The 25,299-nt window shown below is 42.4% G+C and overlaps 1 protein-coding gene across 2 annotated transcripts; it reads right to left on the bottom strand.

Annotated features, from left to right (window-relative positions):
• Nucleotides 1-5,462: 5,462 nt before the first annotated feature.
• LOC104340503 (sodium/hydrogen exchanger 9B2) lies at nucleotides 5,463-20,958 on the bottom strand. 2 transcript variants are annotated; one of them, XM_009947828.2, is made up of 11 exons: nucleotides 20,863-20,958; nucleotides 19,074-19,257; nucleotides 17,394-17,564; nucleotides 14,503-14,645; nucleotides 12,455-12,582; nucleotides 11,385-11,560; nucleotides 10,740-10,846; nucleotides 9,424-9,573; nucleotides 7,049-7,157; nucleotides 6,712-6,848; nucleotides 5,463-5,702 (listed from the first exon to the last, which is right to left on the bottom strand). In XM_009947828.2, the coding sequence occupies exons 1-11, from the start codon at nucleotides 20,953-20,955 to the stop codon at nucleotides 5,463-5,465; spliced, it is 1,638 nt and encodes a 545-aa protein (XP_009946130.1). In that variant the 5' UTR covers nucleotides 20,956-20,958. The 2 variants fall into 2 exon arrangements, with proteins under 2 accessions (XP_009946130.1, XP_086321032.1); XM_086464906.1 differs by having other exon boundaries at nucleotides 19,074-19,254; nucleotides 20,863-20,955.
• Nucleotides 20,959-25,299: the final 4,341 nt, after the last annotated feature.

The raw sequence follows: 25,299 nt of genomic DNA, 5'->3' as shown, positions 1-25,299 counted from the left end.
AAGCCTGTCTTTAGATTTATTTTGGGTTTTTTTCAGGCTTTAAAATCCACAGCCTATTGTAGCAGGCTGTTATTATGTACAAGTGCGATTCCAGCTTTTGTCAGGATACTTTTGCCTTCAAACAGTTTGATTTCCTCTGAGAAGTGAACTACATACATCAATCCTGATCTCGCTTCCATCACTCTACTCGGACTAACCCTGTTAGAGTAAGTAATGGGTTTTATTTCTCCCACAAAGCTCCTTTAAAAGGAGGACAGTGCAAGGTGTAACCTCTTGACTCCACCTGCAGCACGGCTTGATTATGTAATTAATTTTTTCTCTCGCTGTTAGATGAAGTTGCTGCTAAACTCTACAGCTGTGGCTGTGGCACAAACGGGTGGGTTTTTGCTTGTGTCCGTAGGGGCCGGCGTGGCCGTTGGGCAGCGCCTCTGTGCCGGCTGCTGCTGCCGCCGGCCGCGCTCTTCTGTTCCCGCGCTCGCCGCCTCGCTCCGCCTTCAGACGGGCCCCTGAGCGCGCGCCCGCCCGCCCGCCCCCCAGCCCCGGCGGCAGTCCCCGGCCCTCAGCCGCTAGGGCCCGTCCCGCTCCCCCCGCAGGGCCGCAGCCGGCCCGGGGAAGCCGAGCCCCGGGGGTGGAAAGGTGAGGCCCTGGCTGGTCCCCGCCGCACCCGTGGGAGGGGGCTGGAGCCGTGGTGCCCCAGGGAGGTGCAGGCTGCCGCGCCAGCTTTGCCGGGTGCCGAGTTCCCCGTCGGGCTTTCTGCGCTGCCCCCCGCGGCTGGTGTCAGGAGTGGGGTTGGTGCCCGCGGGCAGAAGCAACCGGTCAGGAACCGGGGGAAGACTCGACGGTGCCAGCACAAGAGGGGAGAGATCCTCCTTGCAAAGCCTCACTGGCGTCTGCCCTGGCTGGCCATCCCGTCAGCGGTAAGCGAACCCTACGTTTGTTTAGTTTGTGCCTACAAGTGTGTGTGGGGACACACACTACAGACAGAGGGACAACAGCATTCAAAGGCGTTTGAAACTTCAAAGGAACCACTTAAGCAGCAGCTGCAGCAGCACTTGGGCCAGTCTGGCCAGGGCAAGCTGTGAAAAAGGTGCTTGACAGGGCAGCCAGGAACCATGGCCCCACCTGGAGCCTCTGGCACAAAGCTCCTGGGGACACACGAGGTTGACCTCTAGGGTTTTGGAGCTGGGGATGTAGAGGATGTGAAGCCCATTACACTCCGACTGAAAAAAGCACTCTTAGTAGAGGAAGGAGTTCACTAGAGTGAAGTCACCTCAGAAGCAGCCTGAGCCACAGGCATTGAGTCGAACAGATTACCTGCTAGGATGGGCTTGGTCATGTCTTGCCACTGCATGGCTTTTCTAACCTAATTTGGAAGCTCCACACAAAGGTATAAATTTTCCCAAAATGCTAATAAAGACCAGGTCTTCACAGTCTTGATGCAAAATCAAAGGAAGCTGAACTTGGCACATCACGACATGCCTTTTTACTCTACGAGAACAGTAATGTTTACCTTTCTTTTGATTATGAACTTGAACAATAGTTATAATACACTATAAATAAACTTTTAAAACAAGTATGTTTAGAGAACGGTGTATGACTTCTGGCAACTAGTAGACAAATGTAATTGAAGTGAAGGTGGCACAAAATTTGATCTCTTGCACTATGTTTATTTAAAAAGGAAAATGGAAGAAACCTGTAGTATTCGCTGTTTTGTGGCTGTATTACACCATAAGTTTTTCTTGTTGATTTTAGACTTCAGCCTAAATTCCCTAAAATGCTCAGTTTGGCTGAAAAAGAGAGCGAAAACAGTGATTATAATTACATTATCACTGCACCCCCTCTCCCGTGCAACTGTCTGCTTCCAGATGGCCAATTTCTGCCTATTCCCATACGCGGCCACTGCTGGCCGCCAGGAATGCGCTGTGCCCTCAGAACCTTCTGGCACTGCGCACACATACTGCGCTCAGTACTCTCCCACATTATGCCTGTGATTATGTTGGCATGACAGTGGGAAGCCTTTGGTTATAGTTTACTGCACATTGTGCTCTAATTTTATTTCCTGCAAATTAGAGACTGGCATAGCATAAAGATTTTATTGGCTTGAATTTATGCATTATTGATGAATGATTTTATGGCATTTTGTTAAAAGGGAAGTGGTCTTAAATGTCATGACTTCACCCGCCCAAACACTGACAAAAAGTGAAATTTTATCTCCCCAAGCTAACCACTATTTAAAATCAGCTGAAATTGTCACAATACTTACTAAAAAACTCCAGTCTCATAGGTTCTTAGCCCTGATACAACATGTCTTTTCATGACAAGATGCAAATATTTCATTCCAGAAGGAAGGCAAGGAGAGGAGCATTGCAAAGCATTAATACTTTTTATTTTAGATCTGCAGGTCCATGTAATAGCTTCAACCTGATTCTTTTTGAAGATTTAATAAAAGCTGGGGGAATCTTGTAAGAAACACCCGCTTATGGTGGCAAGGAAAGGAAAATTGATTCAATTTCTGTTAGAGAACAAGATCACACTTTTCATTGGTATAGCTATTCAAGCACTCAGAATGGTGGGAGTGATCTAATGAATAAATTGAGAGCGCACTGAGATAAGGGAACATGATAAATCCAATTTATGCGATGCTGTTATGATGGTGAGCAAGTATTAGAGGCTGTCATGAACAACGGCTGTTTGTCATAGGTTTGCTTGTATACTGAAGGCTGTGTTCAAATTTACAGGGCTATAATCCTTACATGTCACATTTCTGTTCTTGAACAGACTCCAACTTTGGCACAGCAATACCTCCCTGCTACTTTTTATAAAACTTTATGGGAAAAAAAGAACTATATAAAGCTTCTACTCCAAGTTTTACTCCAGTAGAATTATTTTATAGACAGTCACTGATGAACTGAACACCATATTCCCTCATCTTATCAATTAGGTTTACAGACATTACAATTTCCAAATACAATAACCTCCTATTAAAACTACCCCTATTTAAGAAACAGGGTGCCTCCGTTAGCCATGCAAAGTAGGCAGAACAGGCACAGAAGTCAATGGCCGACACGATAACCACCAAGCACAGCACCCTATCCATTCATCAGTGTGCAGTTTGAAAACATCTTCCTTTCTGGCCAGGGGACAAACATGAACTGAAGATTGTACATTCCCCAAGGAAGTGGAGAGAACAGCAGTGTGTATAGGAAGAAAAACATCGATGTACTTGACAACTGTTAGGGGAAAACTTACCAAAGAATTTTCTGGTATTTTTATCACTGTGCTGGAATTGCAAGCTATGAACCTTAACTATTTCTCAGGAAGCTTTCTTTTTGGCTTGGAGAGGAAGGCATATCCAAAGGCATACATACTGAGCTGTAATTAATTTGTATACAGAGGCATATTCAGACACTCTGCAAATAATACAGTTTCAGATAGTTTTCTTTTAAAAGTATTTTTGTACATTTTTGTGTTGCATATTAAAAGTGTAAAAGCTAAAATAGAATTGATTAATTCTTACTTACAAATGCCAAAAATATCTAGACGCATCAAATACATCCTATACAGTATCCTGTAAAATGGGTTCAGTGAACTGTAGTGTAGAAATCTGCAGGGAGGCATTGTCCACCTCAATTACAGGCACAATCTAACATCCTTACTGAAAAACAACAAAATAAATCTGGAGTTTCTGAGGGATGCTGTACTGACTGCATGCCTCAGAATGGAGCTGGGAATGACCTACTTGGAGCTAGTTACTTGTACAAAATGTAGCAGAGTAAGAAAGATTTGCTGGTATCTGTTGATACTAAACCCTAACTGATACCAAAGCTGAGGGCAAGAACAGGATTTTGATCAAAAGAGAAGGTTTAGGACAGTCAGGGAGAAAAGAAACTCTTCTGGGAATGGGAAAATCAAATGTGAACTATATCACAACTGGCTGTGCAGGAGGCATCTATATTAAATTAAGAAAACCATGTTTGAGATTTTTGCTCCCCCTGGTGAAAAGTTTTGGCAAGATACTTGACACGAGCGTTGCCAGTCATTACCGTTATCAACAGCCACACACAACTTGCGTTTCTGGGAAGACCCACAGGACCTCTGGGTTTGTGCTGAGGGTGCTAGAGCTGTGTCCTAAACACTGCTTTCTCGTGACACCTGCCTTCACACACCAGCCTTTCTGAAGGTGGGTGAGAATGAGGCTCCTTTTGCTTTGTACTATCCCTCTCAGCAAGGCTGTTCATGTAAAGTATATTAGTTTTCTGCATCAGAGGTAAAAAAATACCCTGGCAAATCTGAAAGGCTTCCATTCTCCACAGTCAATCCAGCCAGCCACCTCTTGGAAAATGAGCACTAACTGGCTATATTTTTAGCAAACATCTGGTCTTCTTTGCTGCAGTTATCCAAATGCAGATATGAGAAGGATCTGATCATGGCATTTTCTCAGCCACATGAGTACTAACTTAGGACAAAGAACAGGAGATCCCGGCTGACCCATGAATCTTGATTTGAAGTCTGCTGCTATTGCTGAGTTCCCCAAAAGTAGCTGAGGAAGGCAGGACCTTACCCTGACAGCAAACCCCACCTGAGAAGAACTCTCCTCTCTGTCCTGTGGTGGCCAGCACCAGGCCATAGCCACTCTCAGCAGCTGAAGAGCTGGCTTCCCCTCCCTTGACGTCGTGTTGTGTGAAGGCTGAGGTACGCGAGTGAAGAAGCAGCCATCCCAATCCTGGGAGAAGCACCCTCTCCCAGTCCTGATAGCCTCCCCAACACCCTCATCCCATTTTCAAGCTCAGTCCTTTTTTTTTCTACCACCACCAGCAACATCCATATTTCCACGTGATGGACTCGACTGTTTCAGCACATAAATAGCACTTGCTGTTTCTTGCTATGATCAGAGCTGAAAGTCCCTTGAAGGCACAAAGGATCACATGAGCTGTGAGGAAGAACAGCAATAGGCAAAGGCAAGTTTTGGAAGCTGAGTGAGGAAGGAGAGAGAATCACCAGTCCGTGGCAGGACTCATTCCCCATGTGTCAGCAGTCTCTTATTCAGAATTTGCATTCTTTGAGCTGTTGAACTTGTCATTACACGGCCCAGTTTCAACCATCAAGAACTTACTCACATTAGTCTCCATTTTCTTCTATTTATATTCCACCTCATGACCCCACTCCATGCCTGAACAATTCTGATCCTCTCCCTGGCCTCACACCCGTACATTTCAAGTAACTGTTGACTGCTAACTTCTCAGTGACTCACTGCCTGGCCAGTCTATTCACTGTACGCTCAGCTATTTCATCTCTTAAGGCACCATCAACACGTAAAATTTTTTATAAAACTCCACAGGGCTGCTTTTAAAATAGCAGACATAACTGATACTTGTTTTGATCTCCTCCAGAAAGATTACAGACATGCTGTGTTGACTCAACAGAAGTGTAAATGCTGAAGGACCGTATTCCTGTAATGTGTCTTACGAAGGGTCACAGGCCTCTACCTCTTCTCCAACCTCAGCACCTTCCTCATCCTCCTTTCTGTTTGTCTGAGCCTTCTGCAGAAGTCTGGGCCCTGCCAAGCCAATAACCAGAGCTCCTATTGGAGCAGTGATCAAGATAGCCAAGAAAGCTACTGTCAGGACATCCATTCCGTACTCCTCCAGTTGCTCATCCTGATGACTTCTCGCTGTATCCAGGGCAAGGGAACCTATTGCAGCCTGCAAAAGAAAACCTTGCTGACATGGAGCAAGTAACCTTTAGCACTGAAAGAAGAAAAAAAGGGACTAATCATCAGTCAACAAATCATCAGTCAACATTTAAGACAAATTTGACACTTTTAGTACATCTAACCCATTCGTTTCTAGGCAGTACATAGAAAAGTAAATGTTATATTACACCTATGAGAAAAATTTTCACTTGGCTACTTTGAATTTCCTAAGCTAATGAGTTTACCTGGGTGGTTCCCTCCTGTGAAGAACATTGCTTAGCTGCCATCTTATCCACATTTCTAGAGGATGTGTGATTAATGAAATGGGCCAATATATTGCGTATTGTAGGTGTTAAAATGCCACACTTTGAGAATGTGTCCTGACAGCAGTCAACTAGTAGCAGCTTCTAAAAATTTAGTCCACAAATCTTGCAATAATCCTTGCCTGCTCTGATTAACTTTTTTTTTTTTTTGCAAGTAATGATACTATTGAGGCAAAGCCTAAATGACTTAATGATCACTGAAATAAAGGAGCAGGAATGCAGCCAGCCTGAGGCTTCTCTAGCAATATGACTGTCAGACTACCCCTTACTAAAATGACCACAAACTGAAAACCTGTTTTGAGTCTCTGCTGTGACTGTCCCTTCAGACACCTCATGTGTAAGAAGGAAACACTTTTACCTTTGTCTTGAGAGTTCTCAGAATCTGTATGTAAAGGAACCAAAATCTGCAATAGCTGGGAAATAGTTAAACTTCCTGTGATATATGTACATTCGCTGTCATTAAGAGTATAACCCAGGATGCAAGCAAAACACCTTCACACAGAAGGCTCTCCATGCACTTTTCAGGCAGACCTCAGGTGGTTTAGAATATGAGCTGTCCATATGCTATGCTCTGCTGCTACTGAGCTAGATCCTCTCCCTGTTTACTGCTGTGCTAGTTACAAAGACCTTTGTTAAGGACTTTGTAGTCCTTAAAATAGATTTAACCTGGAATGAAGGTGATGTTGGACTGTCTACCTGGACAGTGGCTTTGGGAATCCATGCCAGTGAGACAAATACCTTCTCCTTGAAATTAAACCCAGCAAAGCACACCATCAGGAACGTTGCTATGATTCGCACAACTAGGGCAATGCCTAATGTAGCAACACAGAGCCCTGCAACAAAGACAAACACTTCTCAGTACTTTTGTGCATAGGTGCCTGAGGGGAATAAGCCTCCTCAAACTGGAGCTTTACAGTGGGGTTGTTTTTTGGGGTTTTTTAGGGTCAGCCGTAGTTTGCTTTGCTTTAGATTTCTTTCTGGAGATTCTTTGGAAGCCAATAATGAAAGCTGAAAAATTAGTGAATGATCTTACCAACAGTTTCAGGCCTAAGAGATGTAACTGATACTTCTGCTCCAATTAAACCAAAAAGAAAAGGTTGAAAGATATTCCATGCAACTGCAACAATTTTTTCTACTTCCCTCTGCAATGAAAACAAAAATAATCTGTAAATTCACAAAAATATGGCCAAGTAGACACAACGTTTAATTAATCAAAGGACAAAGTAAAAATGTATCATAAAGATTGTCCGAATTGCTCCTCTTTCTTTGACCTAATACTAAAAAATTCAAAATCACTTGTGCACCTTTTGAAGGTCAGAGTGTGTCTAGCTCTGCTAGTAAATAAATGCTTGCTATCTCAAGAAAAGAACTAGAAAAATCACTGATATTTGAACAGTAACAGAGCAGTTCGCAGACAAGATGAGGAAAATAAAGCGTAGCTGATTTTCAGTATTTAGGAAGACGTAATTTCAACAGCTTTGCCATGAAGTTTCTGAGCCTTTGGGAACTGCGTGCTTAAACGTGCTCTTCCACTTGTATCTGAGCAGAGTCAGACCCTCAAAAGTTTCAGTCATGGCCAAACCCCACTGATGCTGCACTCATTCAAAGGCCTGTCTCCACGTGAGCAGGAGCAAAGTTAGACTGAGCAAGTCTGAAATCCCATATTAACAAAAAAAGTGTTGATGTACTGTATATAAGGGCAAAGCCATCTTTTCTCCTTGCGTTTGAACTTTAGACCTAACAACTTTCCTAAAACAACTGCTGCCAGGATAAACAGGAAGCTTCCACTTATATGAAAAGGTAGACATAGCGTATCTAATAGCACTTCTTTAATTGAGTGGGTTCTACAGCAGCAAATGAACTTCAGCCTGGAGTGTGTGGAAAATGTCAGTGCAGTGCTCTGTCACTTAATAATCAATCCAGGGCCTAGACATGCCCTGTCCTTGGTGTTCCCTCTGGGACTGATCCTGCGACATCTCTTGCTCTTCAGTCAGTGGAATGGTAGATGACTGTAATAGAAGAACTTCTGTAACCTTAGAGAGAATGAGGTGGAAATACACAGACTTCTATAAGTTTTTCTTTATTTTCCTTATTTCTCCTTGTTATCTCACCCTTTTTTGGCAAAACCCATAATCCTCTTTACAGATGTTAGCGTTATTTCAGTCTGTTTACTGCCCATTTAACTGTTCCAGCAATAGCTACAATGTTCCTTGTTCTCTGTGGACAGTACTTGCCAAGTGACTTCCACCAGGGACAGTAGGAGGCAGTGGCCTTTGAGAAGATCATCAGGAAAACCTTGGTAATAATTTAGCATACAATATGCAGACATCTCTGTATCTGATAAAAAAGATAAGGTACTTGAAATCAACACTCTTAAGGTCAATTCATTGATCAAAAGAATTTAAACTAAGCATCTATAGACTGCATATACTCTTTTAAGGTCCTTCTTTCTTAAATGGTTTAAAAGCATTTCAATAGAGAGCTTTATTGGTTGTAATGTCCTTCAATAGTTAAGGCTCAAGGTGAGATTTTCTTCTTTTAAAAATGGACAACAATGGTTTCTTTTTAGTTGTTTTAACAAACCTTGAGATCTTACTGAAGTCAGGGTCTAGATGGGGATAATAATGTGGACTCTGCTATATCTGATCCCCTTTCCTTTCTCGTCTTCTCCCCTTCTACTGCATGTCGCAATGCTACGGCTGTGGAGAGAAAGATGCCCTTAAACCATTAAGTGTAGATGGTACCAAGCAAAAGAGGCAGTGAGACATGCCAAGGTACAGAAATGCAGGAGGGCCGCAACAATAAGAGGAAGCAGGCTTAGTAGCTAAGAGAAAGTAACTAAAAAGCAGTCTTTTGTATGGCCTTATGACACCATTTATTGTGGGCGCCCTGATCTCTAATTTATCCAGAATACACTGGCTGGGATTTGGGAAAGATGAGAGAGGATTGTTAATTGCTTTTTCCATTTTACCCCCCAAAACCGCAGGGTATTCAGGCCATGTGCACAACTGTGTTTTGGACACCTGTTTGTAAGTCGTACCGTAAGTGACTGTGTAAGGTTACAGACACTCACAGAGCTGAGACAAAGGTTTGGATTCCTAGTCAAGTGTCTTGACAACTAAATCTCCTTTACATGGCTTAAGATGTCTAACAAAAGCTTGTGAACATTTCTGTCAGTCTGTTAGGCTCTGTATCAATATATACTTACATGCATGATAACTTTCTGTCATGCTAAATGTTAAAGACTTCCAAAATAAACGTAGAATTTTTTTATTTTTTTTTTAAGCGGTACACCCCCTAAAGCTTCATAAAGGCACAATTACCAGTCCTGACAGAAATTCAAAGTCCTGACAGGCTGTGCACTCAAAGGAGTTTTGGTATGGTATACTTCTTTATGTAAACATTCACCTTTTCATCAGACCATCCCACACCTGCAACAAAAGCTAAGACTAATGTGCAGAGCCCTCCTGATCCAGGGAAGCCAAAGTAGATGCTGCCAAAAACAGCAAACATGGACAGCCCAAGTACAAAATATGATCTCTTCCATGCCAGAGATGCCTGCAGCCAAGGAGAGAGACAAACAAAAAGTAGTAAATTTCTTTTAGAAATGGAGGAAAAAGTTACTTTTGTTAATTTTGAAAATAAATTTGCCATTAAGCATTGTGAAAGAATCAAAGCTTTCAAGTGAGGCTTGAACAGCTCAATTGAGTTGAGGGTTTTGGTTTTTTTTTGGACATTGATTCCTGAGAAATTTAAATTTTGTAAATTTAGTATTTTCTTTCCTCTTCCCATCCAAAATCTTATTGCCAGTAGGCTTTTTGTACCACAAGGAACATGATGCTCTGTTCTAACAGCCCTGCTTCAACTCTGTCATAACGGGATTTTCTCCCTGTGCAGTCAAGGACTAGAACAGTTTATCCAAGGAGAGGGGAAATCCTTGCCACTAGATGTTTTCAAGGCCAAGTCAAAAAAACATTTGTCAGAGACAGTCTAGTTTTATTTGATCCAGTCTCACAGCAGACAGTTCTATCTCTGCCATTGTTCCACATTTCTATTTATCGGTTTAGCTCTTGTATCACGCCTATGTTATTTAATAATGAGAAAATTTGGTCCTGCTAAGGGCAAATAAATGCCTTTCAAATTGACTTCAGTAGTCCAAAACACACCTACTTTCTTCCACAATTTTCTGTTCACTTAATTGCCCCTTGATAGTAAATTCATCTACCACTTTATATAAGCTTAATTTTTATGGAAAGTAACACATTCTAGTTAACACTATTGATAGGTCCAATCACTTAAAGCCTACATTCTGTCGACTTTACTCATTTTTAATCTTAGGCCTACTGGAAACATCTTATTGATGTAAATGTGTCACACATCAATCTAATTGATGATTATTTGGCTGTCTGAAATGGGTATCAGACCCTTTCCTCTTTACATGTGGACATTTGCAGCACCTTCAATGAGAGCAGGATGGTGAGCTGGGTTCCAAACTCTGCATCAGGAAGGACTATGAGATCGTACATTGTTACTGGTGCAGTAAACAAGTAATCACCTATAAAACATCCTCACGTGGTCGGCTTTGCAACCTGGAAGCTGTTAGCGCTGTACACAGCTTTCCCCAAAACAGCTTCCCACGGAGCTTGGAAATGAATCACTTAGGAACATCACCCCTTAGCAAAGAATCTCTATTTTATAAAAAGTTTTTTCTGCTGGGTTTTTACCTGATCGTGGCTTGGGAAATACCGAACAAACATTCCCAGAATCCCCCCAGCTGCTACGCCAACAGCAACCTCCAGCACTCCACGGAGCACGTTGTACAGAGTAGAACCTATTTGGCAAAAGAAAAATGAGTTCAGTAAGCCATATGCAGACCCTTCACACACAAATCACACTGTAGACCTAAGAGGGTAATTCCAGGACAGTGTCTGCTTTAAATTACTTGGGGGCAAAGGGGTTCAGGAGGGAACCTATGGGCCAGGAAGAGCTGGATAGTGCAACTTTCTCTCTCTGAAAGCTTATGCCGAGAAAGTGTGCCAGAGAAGCCAGAGAAAGAGCCACTGTGAGAACATTGCCAAACCCAGGGAAATTTGAAAGCATTATGTTGGGCATGCAGGGACCAGACTTGGCAGCTAAGGGAGAAGACAGGGAAAAATGTTCTCTGAAAGCTGTTGTGACCCACAACTCAGAGCAGATGGTGTTACACCAAGACTTTTGATCATGGGTAATTTCCCTCTCAATATTCAAGTCCATACATGAACTTTATAAGGAGATGTCATTAAGTTACAAACCAGTCAGTCACAATAGAGTACACTTTGAAATATCACTGTTTGTTCTGGATTTCACCACGTACAGATTAACCAGCATACCAGAAGAGAAAGCCATCCCAAGGCAAGTGTTGAAACCTGTGATAGCCAGAATGTCATCAATGCTGCCTGCTGCCATTAGCAAAGTTGGGACACCTTTCTCCACCCCATATCCCCCAGCTTGTAAAATCAGCATTGAGGGAACCACCACAGCAGGGGAGACTGCACCTAGAACAAAACTGAAAACACATAGGTTCAGCCTCTCTTAAAAAAGCAAGCATTGAACTAAACCCAAAACATTCTGCCCCAGTTCTTTTAAAGTATAAATAATCAGATCTTTACATAAGGTATTTTCCTTACCTTTCCCTGCTAATTGCAAGCAGGGATATTTCTATGCAGATTGCAATTTTCTTACTTCCTGCCCAACTCAATAGTGTTAAAAGCAAAGGGCTCCACAGACTAAGACTCCAGGCTCCACTGCAGGCCAGTTATGCTCCCTGATGCATGCCTTGATTGTCCCATTTAGGAACCTGGTCTAGACATGCTTATGACTCAATAGCCCGGTTTCTTCTCATAAAAATTGGTGTATGGTGGAGGTGGAGAAGTTCATCCATCTTGCTCCAGTATATGGGTCCAGACCAAGTCCACCAGTTTAGATATAACTAGATGGAAAAGGTTTCCTCAAGGATATTAGTCCAGAATATAACATGTCATATCCTTATCCTTGACTTGTGACAGGAAGACTATCTATGTGCATCTCTCTACGAGGAAGTTCTGAATCCCAGCATGAAGATTCTCCAAATAGTGGTATCATCATCTGTCCCTGAAAGCCCCATGTTGTGGTTAAAGACTCAGTGATTGCACCATCCTTCTTCCTTCTTCAAGTGCTTGGATCACAAAGACAGAAGAGTAATGATGCAAGTACTCCTCCACAGCCTGGAAATGTGACCTTTAAATTAGCCACAGAGCCAGACATGAATGGTAACCAAATAAACACGGGAGCTAAGCACAGCTTCCTAACTGGCATTAAACTGAGGTCTTTGCTTGGCACAAAGAACAAACTGTACTTGGATCATTTAACTGTAGCATGAAAACAGGCATCTTTGTCACAGAGGAGAAAAAGAGTACGTTACCCTAATATAAATCCCCATTGCCATGGCAAATGCATGAACAAGTAGGCAAGAACAGCAGCTGTGCATGTTTCTGAGATGCAGGGTCCAAAAGAAAGCCGTAAACAGACTGCTTTGAGCTTCTTAAGAGCCTGCAATATACAAGCACGTTCAGACACTAGTATCAGTACCCTTGGCTTTATAGAGAGGAAATACATTTATGATCTGACATGCTTTATTAAAAGAATCCCCCGAGCTGCAGCACAGGATGCGACAACTTTACGTAGCCTAAGCCAGAGATACACTCAAGCACAACTGGATTTGGATATAAAATTCTAAGTGTGGCGGTGAAACCCATTGAATCTAGGTTCAACAAGGTTCCTGCATGTCACAGGAAGGAGTGGTGGAAAATTCTGTTTGGCTTCTTGTGCAGAGCAAACTAAATGTGAGAGGCTGAACTAGCTGGGATCCATTTGAAAAGTGCATCCTCAACACAGCTGACTTACAGTTACTTGAGGTAATTTGCTCCATCCACAAAAGATTTTGCTGTAATTCCACAAGTTGCACAAGCACCCCCCAAAAATTACCCCAAAAAATTAATAAATCATGAAAAGTTGTAGAACTGCATAAGCTTGGCACAAGGAGCCTAGCATCTCTTTCAGCTGTCTCTCACTTGATGTCTGGAGCAGATTAAGTTCCATTTGGCTCAGCAGCTTCTATTAAATATTTTCTCTAAAACAGAGTATTTACTTGTAACAGCTGCCTTTAATAGTTAGTCAAACATGACTCTGCTAGGTCAGGTCCCTAATTTTGACATGGGGGAAAAAAAATAATAAATCAACGAGTTGCAGTGTTTACCAGCAGTTTATCCTGGCATAGTTAGGTCTGAGAATCACCAGAGCAACTGACATCTCTGTCTTCACAGCTTCAATTACGTGAGGAACAATTGTAACTGCATCAAAGCATTGCAACATACAGAGTCCAAATGACAGTTTCGATTGCCACATGGGAGAAAAATGAGTCAAGGATGAAGCTTCCTTGGCAAAAAAAATTGTCACGGAATAGAAAGCAAAGTGATCTCACAGAACTGGGCATCCAAGCTGTGTGTAACAACACAGTCCATGCTCATAGAAGCTTTGATGTCTTAGAAAAAAAGATGATTGTAATCTAGGAAACCAGGCATTTTTCAAGAATGACAAACCCCTGTTTTCCTAAATATCTGAAGCACTGGTAACTCCCTAGGTTTTCTTGGTTAAGAAAAATCCGTTTAGTTGTTCTGAACTAGCTATACTTGACTTAAGTTTTATATAAACTTCAAGCAGTCCCTTAAACTTAAATAGATAGGGGCCAATATGGTACAGCTTCACTCCAGCCAGCTGATTTTGGTCAAGCAAAACTGCCTTCATTAATTTATGGAACATCATGTTTCATAGCGTCTAGAGGAAGACTATTGTTTTGTTCACAGGAGCGTTATAGGCTTCATTGTGATGTGAAGCATCGTTTCTGTACTGCAGCAGGACTCACCTTTGCAAGTAGTATCTTTTCATTAAAATGGCAATGAGTCAAAGGAAAGAAAAAAAAAGTAAAAAAAGACACACAGGTTTGGATTGGTTGGTTGGTTGGGTGGTTTTTTTTTTTTTCATTTGTGTCAACACAAGCAACATTCTCTTTCAAGGACTGGGGATCCTTTCCATTACTTGTTTTAGTTTGTCAGTGTAAACTGACAGGGAGTTTGTTAGGGAGCATAAACTCTTCCTGACAGACCATGATGGAGCACATGTCCTCAAGAGGTTCTGCTCACAAAATTCAGGAAATTTCTTTAAGGCAAGGAGGAAAATAGTAATAAAATCAGTTTTCTTCAGATATTTTTTGGATTGCTTGCCTACTCTACAAATCCACCTGCCAATATTAACATACATATGACTATACAACAGAAACTACATATTAGATCATTCTGTAATGACCTAATTCACAGATCCTCTAAGACTGAACAGTTCAATATTTTTAACAGAACCAGTTATTCAATTTTTTTCTGAGGGCTGTTTGCCTCACACAAATGGCTGGTGCTGTACCTTTGGATCCAGGCCGAGTCCTGCTCGCGTCAAGATAATTGAAAGAGCAATATTCCTCAGTGCTGCAGACCAGCGTAGGTTTATCTGGACGATGTCACTAATGAATGGGGTATTTCGGATTAGGAAGCCAGCAAGTAGCATCCCTTAAATGAAAGCAAATAAGCTCTTGTCAAATGATTTATCGCACAAGAAAAGCTTGCATAGCATTCTTAAAAATAGACACCATATTACGTATTTATGAGAGACAAAGAAACAATTCATATTCTGAATTATTAGCCACATTTTAACAATGAGGACTGAGGCATGGAAAGAGAGAGACATGTTTAAAGCAAGGAAAGTGGCCTAAGAACACACCAGGTCACCAATGGATAAATCCCCAGGATGCTGACACATAGTTTTAGTGAGAAACAACAGAATTCGGCGTTGTTCACCAGGTGCAGGTCACACTTACCATAAGCAAAGACACCTTTGCATCCTTAAAGATATTTTTCTTGTTAGCTTGTTTTAGCATGAAAAAAGGAAGATGGTCTAATATTATGTATTTATCTCGTAACTTTGAAATTGTTAAAAATCCTCTTAGGTGTAAGAAATGCAGGTATCACAGGAACCACAATGATGAATTCACTGGGAAATACAATCTAAAACAGCTAATCATGGACTAACTTAGACATTTTAAAATGCTCTCGCAATAAGACTCCTATGCAAAAAGGGTGGAAAAAAAGAGGGGAAAAAATCAGGAACTTGGTCTTATTCTCTATTTGAGCTACTTGCAAGATCCAACCTTTTGCAAATATTAGCAAAACTGTCTAATCATTGACTTCCTGCAAAGCTATCAGAACTGTAGTTCTGGAATGATACAGAAAAGTACAGGAAAGGTTGACTTTAAGTACAGATCTGCAGAGATTCATTGTAGGTCCTGATGATTCAAAGATACGTTTTTATGACATGATTTTGTATTAGCCACGTTAACAAACAGGAAACCAAAAAATACAAAAAGTAAACAAACACTGTGCTCAGGTTGGTCCCAGCTTGGTGTGAGCCTTGGCTGTGGACTTGATTTGTCCTGGAACATACTAAACTTTTTGACATTGTTCTTCCCATTACTTCCCGGAAAAGAGCAGTGGCGTAATTAATCTGCGGTACCTCATGACAATTACATCAGGCTAGCATAACAATCACATGCTCTTTGCAATGTTTGTGTGAGGTCCAAGTTACTGGAGCTACCCTGATCTAGAAATCTACTTAACAAAGCAAAAAACTCCACCTCAAAGGATATGTTTGTCCACTGTTCTGCTCCATGTTGCCTGCTGCAGAAACCTCTCTGCAATGGATACCTAAAATGTACTACGTGACTGTTTCAGCAGCAGTTTCACTCCTTTTTTTCCTGAGAGAGAGGCTCACTGTAAAGTGCTTAAGTGCTCAGCCAGCCACATCACACTCCACTGCACCTAGCACAAATGGGTTAAAGGCATCTAAGAGTACAAGATTTGCATTTTTAGTGTAAAAATGAATATTCAAAGACATTCTCTATCACCTTCTGACTCATCGATTTCTCCAATTTTCCTCAGACTGGGGATCTGAACAATGAACTCTGCCCTAAGCAACTCAACAGACGTGTGCTGTCACGCTTAAGTTTCTGTTCTGTATTACCTGTTGACAAGCAGTTTCGTAACTCATAACTTTCAGATACAGATTTAATTAAAAAAAAAAAGCAGAATCCAAATGGTCAGAAACATTTGGTTGTTTTTTTTTTTTTTGAGGTGGGTGTTTACTTAGAAAGGGCAGACTCCCTGTGTGTTACATTCTGTATTCATATTATTGCAGGCATGCATGCTATATGCAAAACTTCCCTCCCTCTCATTTGAATTTCTTCTTGCTCATGAAACCAAGTGGTGCAAGAGTGCACATGCTGCCTGGACAGATCTGTGTATGACGCTATCTAGCCTTTCTGTGAGCAGTGCTAGACACAACATCAGCTATGCAGGTTACAAAATCATATCTGTGCACTACAGGCAGGTGTTTGTAGCCCACTCTGCCATGAAGTTTTATTGTCTGTCAACAGCTTTACTCATTTATGCACTAAGCATAGTAAGGGGGCACCATACAGCTGGTGAGAAGAACCTGGAGCTTCATTTTTTGGCTTCATTGTCATCACAGCACTTCCCAATATTGTACTGATCTAACCAAAACATCCTCTAGCAAAGAAGTCTGAAAAGGTGCTGATGATGTCAGAATGAATGTCTGTTTTATCTCCCATTTCTATTTTGCATTTTTATGTAATATAAAATAGGATGTTGATATGAAAAGCAGTGTCATGACTGATTCAAAAGAACTCTCTTCAGAAGAATTATTCCTCATGATGAACTGATTTCCTCAGGTTTCAGTTATCTTGAGATAAAGGAAGGAGAAGAGAGAAACCTCTTTGGATTACCAGTAGTAGGGAATTCCTGTAATGTTTTCTTTGGAAAATATTTTCATTGTGCAAGATACATGTGAAACAGCTCAGCAATAATTTCCTTATGAATTAATTATTCTAGTGTAACCAGATATCTAGATTAAGACTCCTGTTTGGTGATATTACACCCAAACTTTAAGCAACTGTGACAAAGGAGACTGAAGGACAATAACCTTTGAATCTGTAGCCATACCGTTCTCTGGCCCCCAAAGAATTAAGAGGAGAACTTTAGCAACATAAGAGACAATTTCATTTGAGCCACTTCGGTGAATTTTTCACCTTCTCTGAGAGGAACAGACAAAAGTCACTTGGAAAAGCTACAGATTTTGAGTGTTACGCAGTTTGTTCCCAATCCAAACATAAGTAGCATGCAGATACTACTTGACGGTTTAAACAACACAAATATGCAGGAAGAAAAGAAGGAAGGATATCTTACCCAGAAGAGCAGGGAGAGGAGGTAGTGTTCGTATTTTAATGAATCCAAAAGTTTTACCTCCAATGACAGCAAAAAAATAAAGAAACAGAATTCCAAACAGATTTCCACCTGGGAGACACTCAGTCCCAGTGATGGACCAAACCACAGCCCAAACCAGGGCCACAATTGCAACTGGAACAAAACAAGAAATATTCATATTTAATCATCTCTCAGCAACAACTTTGTTTGCTATTAGATCACATTTGTTTTTCTACTAATGAAAAAGGTACCATGACTTTCAGAAATAAAATCACTTACCTTAAAAATTAGTTTAATCATAACAATGTGTGTAATCTTTGATGCTCTAGCTAGACTGATGTTCTGATTTTACAGATGCTAAGATACTTTAAAAAATGATAACAGGAACATCATTAGGGACCAAAAAAGTATTGAGGGAGCCTTGGGGCACCGTGGAAAGCACTTCATAGGTCCCAAACTTAAAGCAGTGACTTTCACTAACTTGTCTTGCATTTGCTTATCTTCCTTCGGCTACTTCAGAACTGCAGTAAGAACCTGCTGCTGTACAGCCTGGCATATCTTCGGGCTAATGACTGCAGCTCCAGTCTAATTTTTAAAAGAATTTCAGTATCATTTTTTGGCTGGATGTGCTCGTGCAATACATTGCTATCCCTGGGGAAAAAAAAATTAAGGAGGCCATGTCTCTGGACAGCCTGAAGTAGTACAGACGCTTCCCTTGATACAGCAATCAAAGAGGGATAATACACAGGGAAAAAAAATCCTCAAAAATATTATGAGAACAGTAAGTGAAAATACTATAAACCACGTTGAAATATTATGCTCTTTCCAGGTTCCCAAATCTGTTCCTACAGTTATCCAACAAGAGCAGGTATGCATAGATATAAAAGCAGAAGACTGAAGACATGAAAAAAATTTGTTGAATAAATCCCTCTTCTCATAAACATAAAACATATTTCATTTTCAGACTGGAGTTTTCTTAATCTTATTCAATGGTGACAGGTGGCAAAGGGAAGACCAGTAGATTTCCAAACATAACAGCCTAAGAATCCCAAGTGAGAGCGAACAGAGGCTGTGGAAGCAGTCAAAGTGACAGCAAGTGTCTTTTGTCAGCAAAAGTCTGAAATGACTGGTTAGCCAGGCATTCTCTTCCGTGAGCCTTCGGTGCAGGGCAAGCCTTAAACAGAACGGGTCAGTTTGCCTTGTAGTTAGGCTTCTTGGCTCTGCAAGGCTGGGTTATTAAGGAACAAAAGAAGGTATCACTGCAAAGTCTCATATTTGTTGCCTTAATTCACCAAAAATCCATCCAGTGTGCCAAAAATACCAATGTGTTTATAATCATCTTAATGCTGTCACGCCAAAACAAACTATCAAGATGAGAATTAGGAGGTCTTTCTTCTGATTAAAACAATTTGCAATGCAAAAACATACCTACCATATTAAACATAAAAGAGAGGATGGAGGAACAAAAACTATACATTCAAATCTTTGTTTCACCTAATTTTTTTTTCCTGCTAAAACATTGAAACGAAAGTGTGATAGTTAAAACATAGCTATTTCCCTTCTTTATTTTCAAGGACAATGGACAGGTACCGTCACATCCAGAGAAATGAGTACTTCATTTACCATTTCTCATTTTAGTTAAACTCTGTCTTTCTTACATACCATTTGTCACTGTTCGGGCTAGTAAACCCTGAGGAGGACAAGTAAATATTTGCCTCCATGTTCTTGCAGGTAGTGAAGACCCCGCTGTCGATTCTGGAGGTTGCTGAGCACAGTGATTCAAGAGAGCAGTTTCTTCTGTTTGTATATTCCTGTCAGTGCCTTTGGCATCTACTGTAGGTCTCTCCTGAATGAAAACAATGAGAGTCTCTCAGAAGTGGCACCGTATACATTCAAAGTAGCGTACAAGACCCGAAATCAGCTGTAATGCACTACATCCACGCTGTCTACAGATGACTACATTAACTAGACAATCACTGTAGGAATGGTCCAGGTTAGTAGTATATTTAGGATTTTTGGTTATGTGTTTGGTTTTTGCATGGCACAAAGAACCACACATGAGAGGCTGCAGGGCAATTGCCTTTTTATCTGCAACTGACAGGACTCCTGTCCCAATACAAATAGCTCCTGTTCAGCAACAATATCAGCATATTTAATGAAGAAAAAATATTAACAGCCAGGTTCAGCTTGTGTACAAGCTAAATATTTATTAATATTTTCAACAATTTGATAAGGTTCTACCTCCAGACTGGATTTCACAATACAGTTAACGATTAGCATCATTCCAATGAGACGGTGTCTTTAATGTAACTCCTAAATAATTTCTGTTGCAAAGCCTCGAACCAAAAATAGCAAAACCTACTTATGATCAGACAAAGATGAAAGAAACAGAAAGCTGGCCAGTGCAAGCATTACTCACATGCTCCATTGCTGGAAGGCTCAAGCTGGTAAGTCAAGGTAGAGATGAAGACATACTACCCTGGGAGTTATTTCCTTGAAGAACGGTTCCTTGAAACTGTTCTCTTATACTGATTCATCTACTTATCTATATTCATAGACAAAGCATTTTTTGACCATTTTTGGATATCTGTCTCACGTCATTTTAGGGTCCTTATTTTTGACAAGTTAATCATCTACCTTCCCTTATGATTATTCACCTTCATGTCAGCTCATTGTCATAGCATGGACATGGAATTCTTGCCTGTACTGTGTGGTTTGGGCCTCTTCCAGTAATAGTTCCACATTTCTGATTATTTTTCTCTCATGTCTCTCTCTCTAGACAGATAGATAGATATATATATCACTTACTCAGAGTCACAGTTGGAAGACAAATCTTGTGAGCTTTCAGCATGGAGTTACTTGTTTATCTACCCTGTGATTCTGTGATCACCAGCTACCCATGTGTATAAAGATATGCCATGTGGTACTTATCTTTACAATCAATACTATATGTTTACTCTACAGTGCCTTTTATGTTAATTTTATTTTAATAATTTCATTCTTACTTGCATTTACTCCAAATCTTTAAAGCCATAGAAGTTTCCAAGAACACTGGAAATATATATAGAAGTTTAAAACTGTGTAATTTTTTTGTTAAATAAGAAAAGGAAGACATGCATGAACAACTTCAGCAAGTGGACTGCTAGGCAGAATTTGAAAGCAAAGAAGCAATCTTAAGTCCACATAATTCTGTTCCACAGCTGATTGTAAAACATATGCTGATGCATTTTCCACTTCAAGCTGAAATTGCAACCACTGATTTCCAGCAATCTAACTTACCACAGACTTCTAAAACCTGAACATTTGTTAATTGTTAAGAAATTCCCACTAAGGAGATTTCTCTTTGTATGTCCTTCAGATGCAGGGATTTTAACAGATATAGGAAGAAAAAGGAAAGGAAAAGGAGGGTTACTTCTGACTAAAATTGTACTTTGAAATCCTAATTTATTACTTCACTTTGCTCGTGCATGGGAATCATGCCATCTCTCTGACATAGTGATGGCTCAGAATCTTCATTGTCATTTACAATATCCTCCTTTACCATCGTTGCAAATCTAAGGAAAGCAAAAAAGATAGAAAAGTTTGAAAGAAGCAAATAATACTATTTTCCAATTAGAAGACTTCTCAGTGATGTTGTCTCCTTCCCCATAGATCAGGTGAAAAGACCCTCGTAGCCCGTTTGGAATTTAATGTTTTTTGCATGCCTGTGTATGCTGTACATAAGAACAAGAGACAGAAACTAGCAGAAGAACAGTATTAAGCTTACAAAGTCAAGCACTAAGAAAAAAAAAATAAAAAAATCTGGGTTTTAGAATCACTGTGATCTGTGCTAACCTGTTATCTCCTCCTTAAAAGTATGGCTGGAATATATGTCTCTTTCCATTTGTGCCTCCTGTCAGCACAAGATAAAGGTTATTTGCTGTCAACACCACTTATCAGGGCCATTAGTTCTGAAAGTGTCACAGGCCCTGTGTGCATGGCAGTGCAAGTGACCATTTCGTAAAGCTAAGAAGAACAACTACCATTTGTAAAGCATACACACACGAGGATACTTTTTTCTTCACTTAAACCTGACCAGAGCCAGCTTGATTTTCAGAGGAATTTTCAAGAACATGGTTCTGTTAGATATCACTGTTCACAAGCACATTGACTGAACATCTAAGAAACGGAAGATGCCTGTTTGAATAAAGATCAGGACTATGCACAACTTGCACTCAATATCCAGGTGAGGCTGATAAAACATGGCTCTTTTTTACTGCTTATATCCCATGGAGATACTTCTCAGAGTAGGAAATAAAGTCCAAGTTTGTGGGTAATTGTCACTGTATTTACTCAGTCTAACTCGTCTGCTTCTTGTCTCATAGAAGCTAACAAGAGAGAGGTCAGTGGGCTATTCTGTATGTCAGAATTCTTTTTGTGCAAATATTTACTGTAAGTTCACAAGTCTGAGCCCATGTTGTGGTTTAAACTCACTCAGCTGGCAACAAAGCACCAAGCGGCTGCTCGCTCACTCCTTGGTGGGTTGGGGAAGAGGAAAATATAGCCAAAAGGCTCGAGGGGCGAGACAAAGGACAGGGAGGGCTCACTCACCAGTTATGTTCAGGGGCAAAAGACAGACTCAACCTGGGGAAAACAGCATCAATTTAACCACCACCACCACCACCATTAAGGATAATGAGAAATACAACCAGGTCTTAAAAATATCTTCCCCCCACCCCTCCCTTCTTCCCAGTCTCAGCTCTGCTGCTATTTCTTTACCTCCTCCCCACCAGCAGTGCAGGGGACAGGGAATGGGGGTTGCAGTCAGCTCATCACAAGCTGTCTCTGCTGCTCCTTCCTCCTCAAGGAGAGGGGCCCTCGCAGTCCTCCCCTGCTCCAGCGTAGGTCCCTTTTGTGGGGTGCAGCCCTCCCAGCAACGGGCTGCTCCAGCCCAGGCTTCCTCGAAGTCACGGCCTTCTTTGGATTCACAACCACCCTTCTTTGGGCACAGTCACCTGCTCAGGCCTGAGGTCCTTCACAGGCTGCAGGTGAGCACCTGCTCCACCATTAATCTCCATGGGCTGCAGGGGGTCAGCCCACCATCTCCCCACGGACCACAGGGGAATCTCTGCTCCAGCACACCTCCCTCCTCCTTCTTCACTGACCTGGGTGTCTGCATGGCTGTTTTTCTCACACACCCCCCTCCTCTCCTCCACTGCCAAAACAAAGAGGCTTGCCCAAAGGTCTTCCCCTCTTAAACAGAGTTATTCACAGAGGCACTGATTGGCTCGGCCTTGGCCAGAGGCAGGTCCAAACTGGAGCCAGGGGAACATCTAAGAAGCCTCTTACAGGAGCCACCCCTGTAGCCCCCTCCCCTGCTACCAAAACCCTGCCAGATACAAACCCAACACAGCCATCAAGAGTCACATGCACATAGCCGAAGATAAGGCTTGCGGGTATTCTGTTACAGCAGAAGTGTGCATATGTTCTCCACCAACTACATTTCAGTGCTAACAGCATTTTCTTGAAGTCTTTTACATTGCTCTGGCCGTATAAAACACTGGTCAAGTTAAGCTAGAGCTTTTGAGCCAAGAAATTCCTTCCTTGCTAAATTGCTGGAAGCAAGCCAGAGAGCTGATTTTCACAGTTATCGAGCATTCAGTCTCTAATGATACAATTTGATATTTGGAAACGATTGACACCATGAACAAAGATGAGGCTATTGTAACTCCTGGGTGGTTTTGTTTGAGCTGTTCTGCTATGAAACTGGCTTGAGGCATGGCCAAGGCATAGAGGAAGAATACAGAGCCATAGGCAAACACTTTCAGTGTGTTCTAAGGTAATAGATTCTTTCCTTTTTCAATGTAAAGTGTTAATTTACTCAAATTCCAGTACTTGTCTATATTTTAAATTACTGCTTGTGGAACGAAATAGTTCAAAGCATTTTAGTTAAATAAATAATACTTTTGGGTTCTTCCATAGGATTGTTCATCCTTCTATGTGGGCTGGTAACCCACAAATGGGTCTACTAACTGGCGCAGAAAGTATCAGCAACATACAAGTGCCTCCTTCCTTCCATTCACCAACCACTTTCCCAGGGTATATGTATTCCATTTTGTAATTCTGAAAGGGGTGCGTGTGGGTAAGGGACAGAAGGATATTGCTCTCCATCCAGCTTTGCATAGGCAACATCCCAGTTCTTGGCGTCACATAGCTGTTGATACAAAATATATTAATACTTCTGAGAAACCCAAGTCCAGCTCACACCAGTTTCAGCTCCTGAATGCATTGTTCACAGTAGTGCTTAGGAAAGAAAAGATTGACTAAGGAAGGAGAGTGGATGCTCTGCTTATTGGGAATGGTTTCAAGGTGTGATGTGCTGTCCTTATCTGTTTTGTGACAGGTCTTCATCCTGTCAGGTTCTTGATACCTTCTTGATACTTTCAAGCAACAGCCAGTTGGCTCAATGAGACCAAAGTGAGTAGTGCATTTACTGACACCAGGGTGAGTTTTTTTTGGGGTTCATGGTACTTGTTTGTTTGTGGGGTTTTTTTGGTAGTTTTGGTTGGTTGGTTTGGTTTGGGGTTTTTTGGGGTTTGTTTGTTTTGTTTTGTTTTGTTTTTTTTAAACTTTACCCTCTATACACCCAAAATCAGTGATTGAGAAATCATGGAGCAGAATTCATACCACAGGGTTAAAGCCTGTACCATGGAAACCAGCCAGTAACAGACTTATGCCAGTACCTCCCTCTAAAAGATTATTTTAAAACAAGAAAGGTTTTTATTAGATCTTCTCGTTTCAGTTGTTTTTAACGGGTAGGAAGCCAGAGAGGGAGAGCTGGGCTGACGCGATGACTGGCGGGCAGCATGTGCCTGCCTCGATCCTTGGCTCACGCCCCGGTGACCAGCAGCGTTCTGCTGGGCGCACACGCGGTACGGAAAGGAATACCGATAAAGTACCACAGCCATCGCCAGAGCAACTACCGTTCGGGTAAAAAACCCGAAACAACCGACCCAAAACCCCCAGCCCAGCCCACGCAGCATCCACAGAGAGACGCAAGCGGCCGCTGACGCGAGCTCCCTCCCACCGCCCGCTCGCCCGGCCCGCCGCGGCCCCCGCCTTACCTCGCCGCCGGCCCCAGCCGGTGGAGGCACGGCGGGACGGGGCAGACAGCTCCCCCGGGGAGCGGCGGGGACGGGAGGGGAGGACCCGCTCCCCGCGCCGCCTGGGTAGCCTCCGCGGGGAGGCGGCGGTCCCCGCCCGGCAAGCGGCTCCGCCGGCTCTGGCTCCTCCTCCCCTGCCGCTGCGGCTGCCGCCCAGCCCCTCCTCCAGACGCACAGCCTGGGTGCACCAGCCCTAAAAGCCGCGGCCTGGAGTCCCGCGAGGGCTTCCCGAGTGCCTCCGTGTCTCTCGGCCCCGTGAGGAGGTCGCTGCCGGGCCGGCGGAGGGAGGGGGGCCGAGGGGGCCGCCGCCCGAGCAGCCGAAGGCGGGACCGTTTGGTTTGAGCGAGCGGCCGGCCCCGAGCCCGCGGCGTGCAGGGGGGTGAGGGATGAGAAGGAAGGAGGTTGGTGTGTGCCTCGCAGCCGGCCCTCCGCTTCCCGCCTCACTGCAGGCCGCGCGCGTCTAAAAAGGGTGCCCTGGGGGCTGCCTGCCCCGGGGCCGTGGGGAGAGACGTGGGGAAGGTGCGATGCTCTTACTCCGACTGCGGCGCGGTGGGTGGAGGGTAGGTGCGAAGGGCACTGGTCTCGAGGTGGCTCTGCTCTGAGTGCATGCAGAACTGCGTTGGGGCAGGCAGGAGAATAAAAACAAACCAACCAACCAACCCCCAAAAAACCCTTGCATATTTGTGGTGTTCCCATGAAGAAATTTCTACTTCTTAAAGAAGAATCAGTTCTGTCCACCTCGTCTT

Source organism: Leptosomus discolor, chromosome 4 (assembly GCF_034619465.1).
Source record: "Leptosomus discolor isolate bLepDis1 chromosome 4, bLepDis1.hap2, whole genome shotgun sequence".
NCBI lineage: Eukaryota > Metazoa > Chordata > Aves > Leptosomiformes > Leptosomidae > Leptosomus > Leptosomus discolor.
The sequence above is the reverse complement of the archived record's forward strand: the minus strand, read 5'-3'. Positions and strand labels throughout refer to the sequence as shown.

Coding starts and splice junctions, on each gene's coding strand:
- LOC104340503 (XM_009947828.2), bottom strand. CDS start 20,955: ATGGTAAAGGAGGATATTGTAAATGACAATGAAGATTCTGAGCCATCA. Junction 10,847..11,384: donor TGGGATGGCTTTCTCTTCTG/GTATGCTGGTTA, acceptor TTTGCCAAATAG/GTTCTACTCTGTACAACGTG. Junction 6,849..7,048: donor TCTTAGGCCTGAAACTGTTG/GTAAGATCATTC, acceptor TCTTTGTTGCAG/GGCTCTGTGTTGCTACATTA.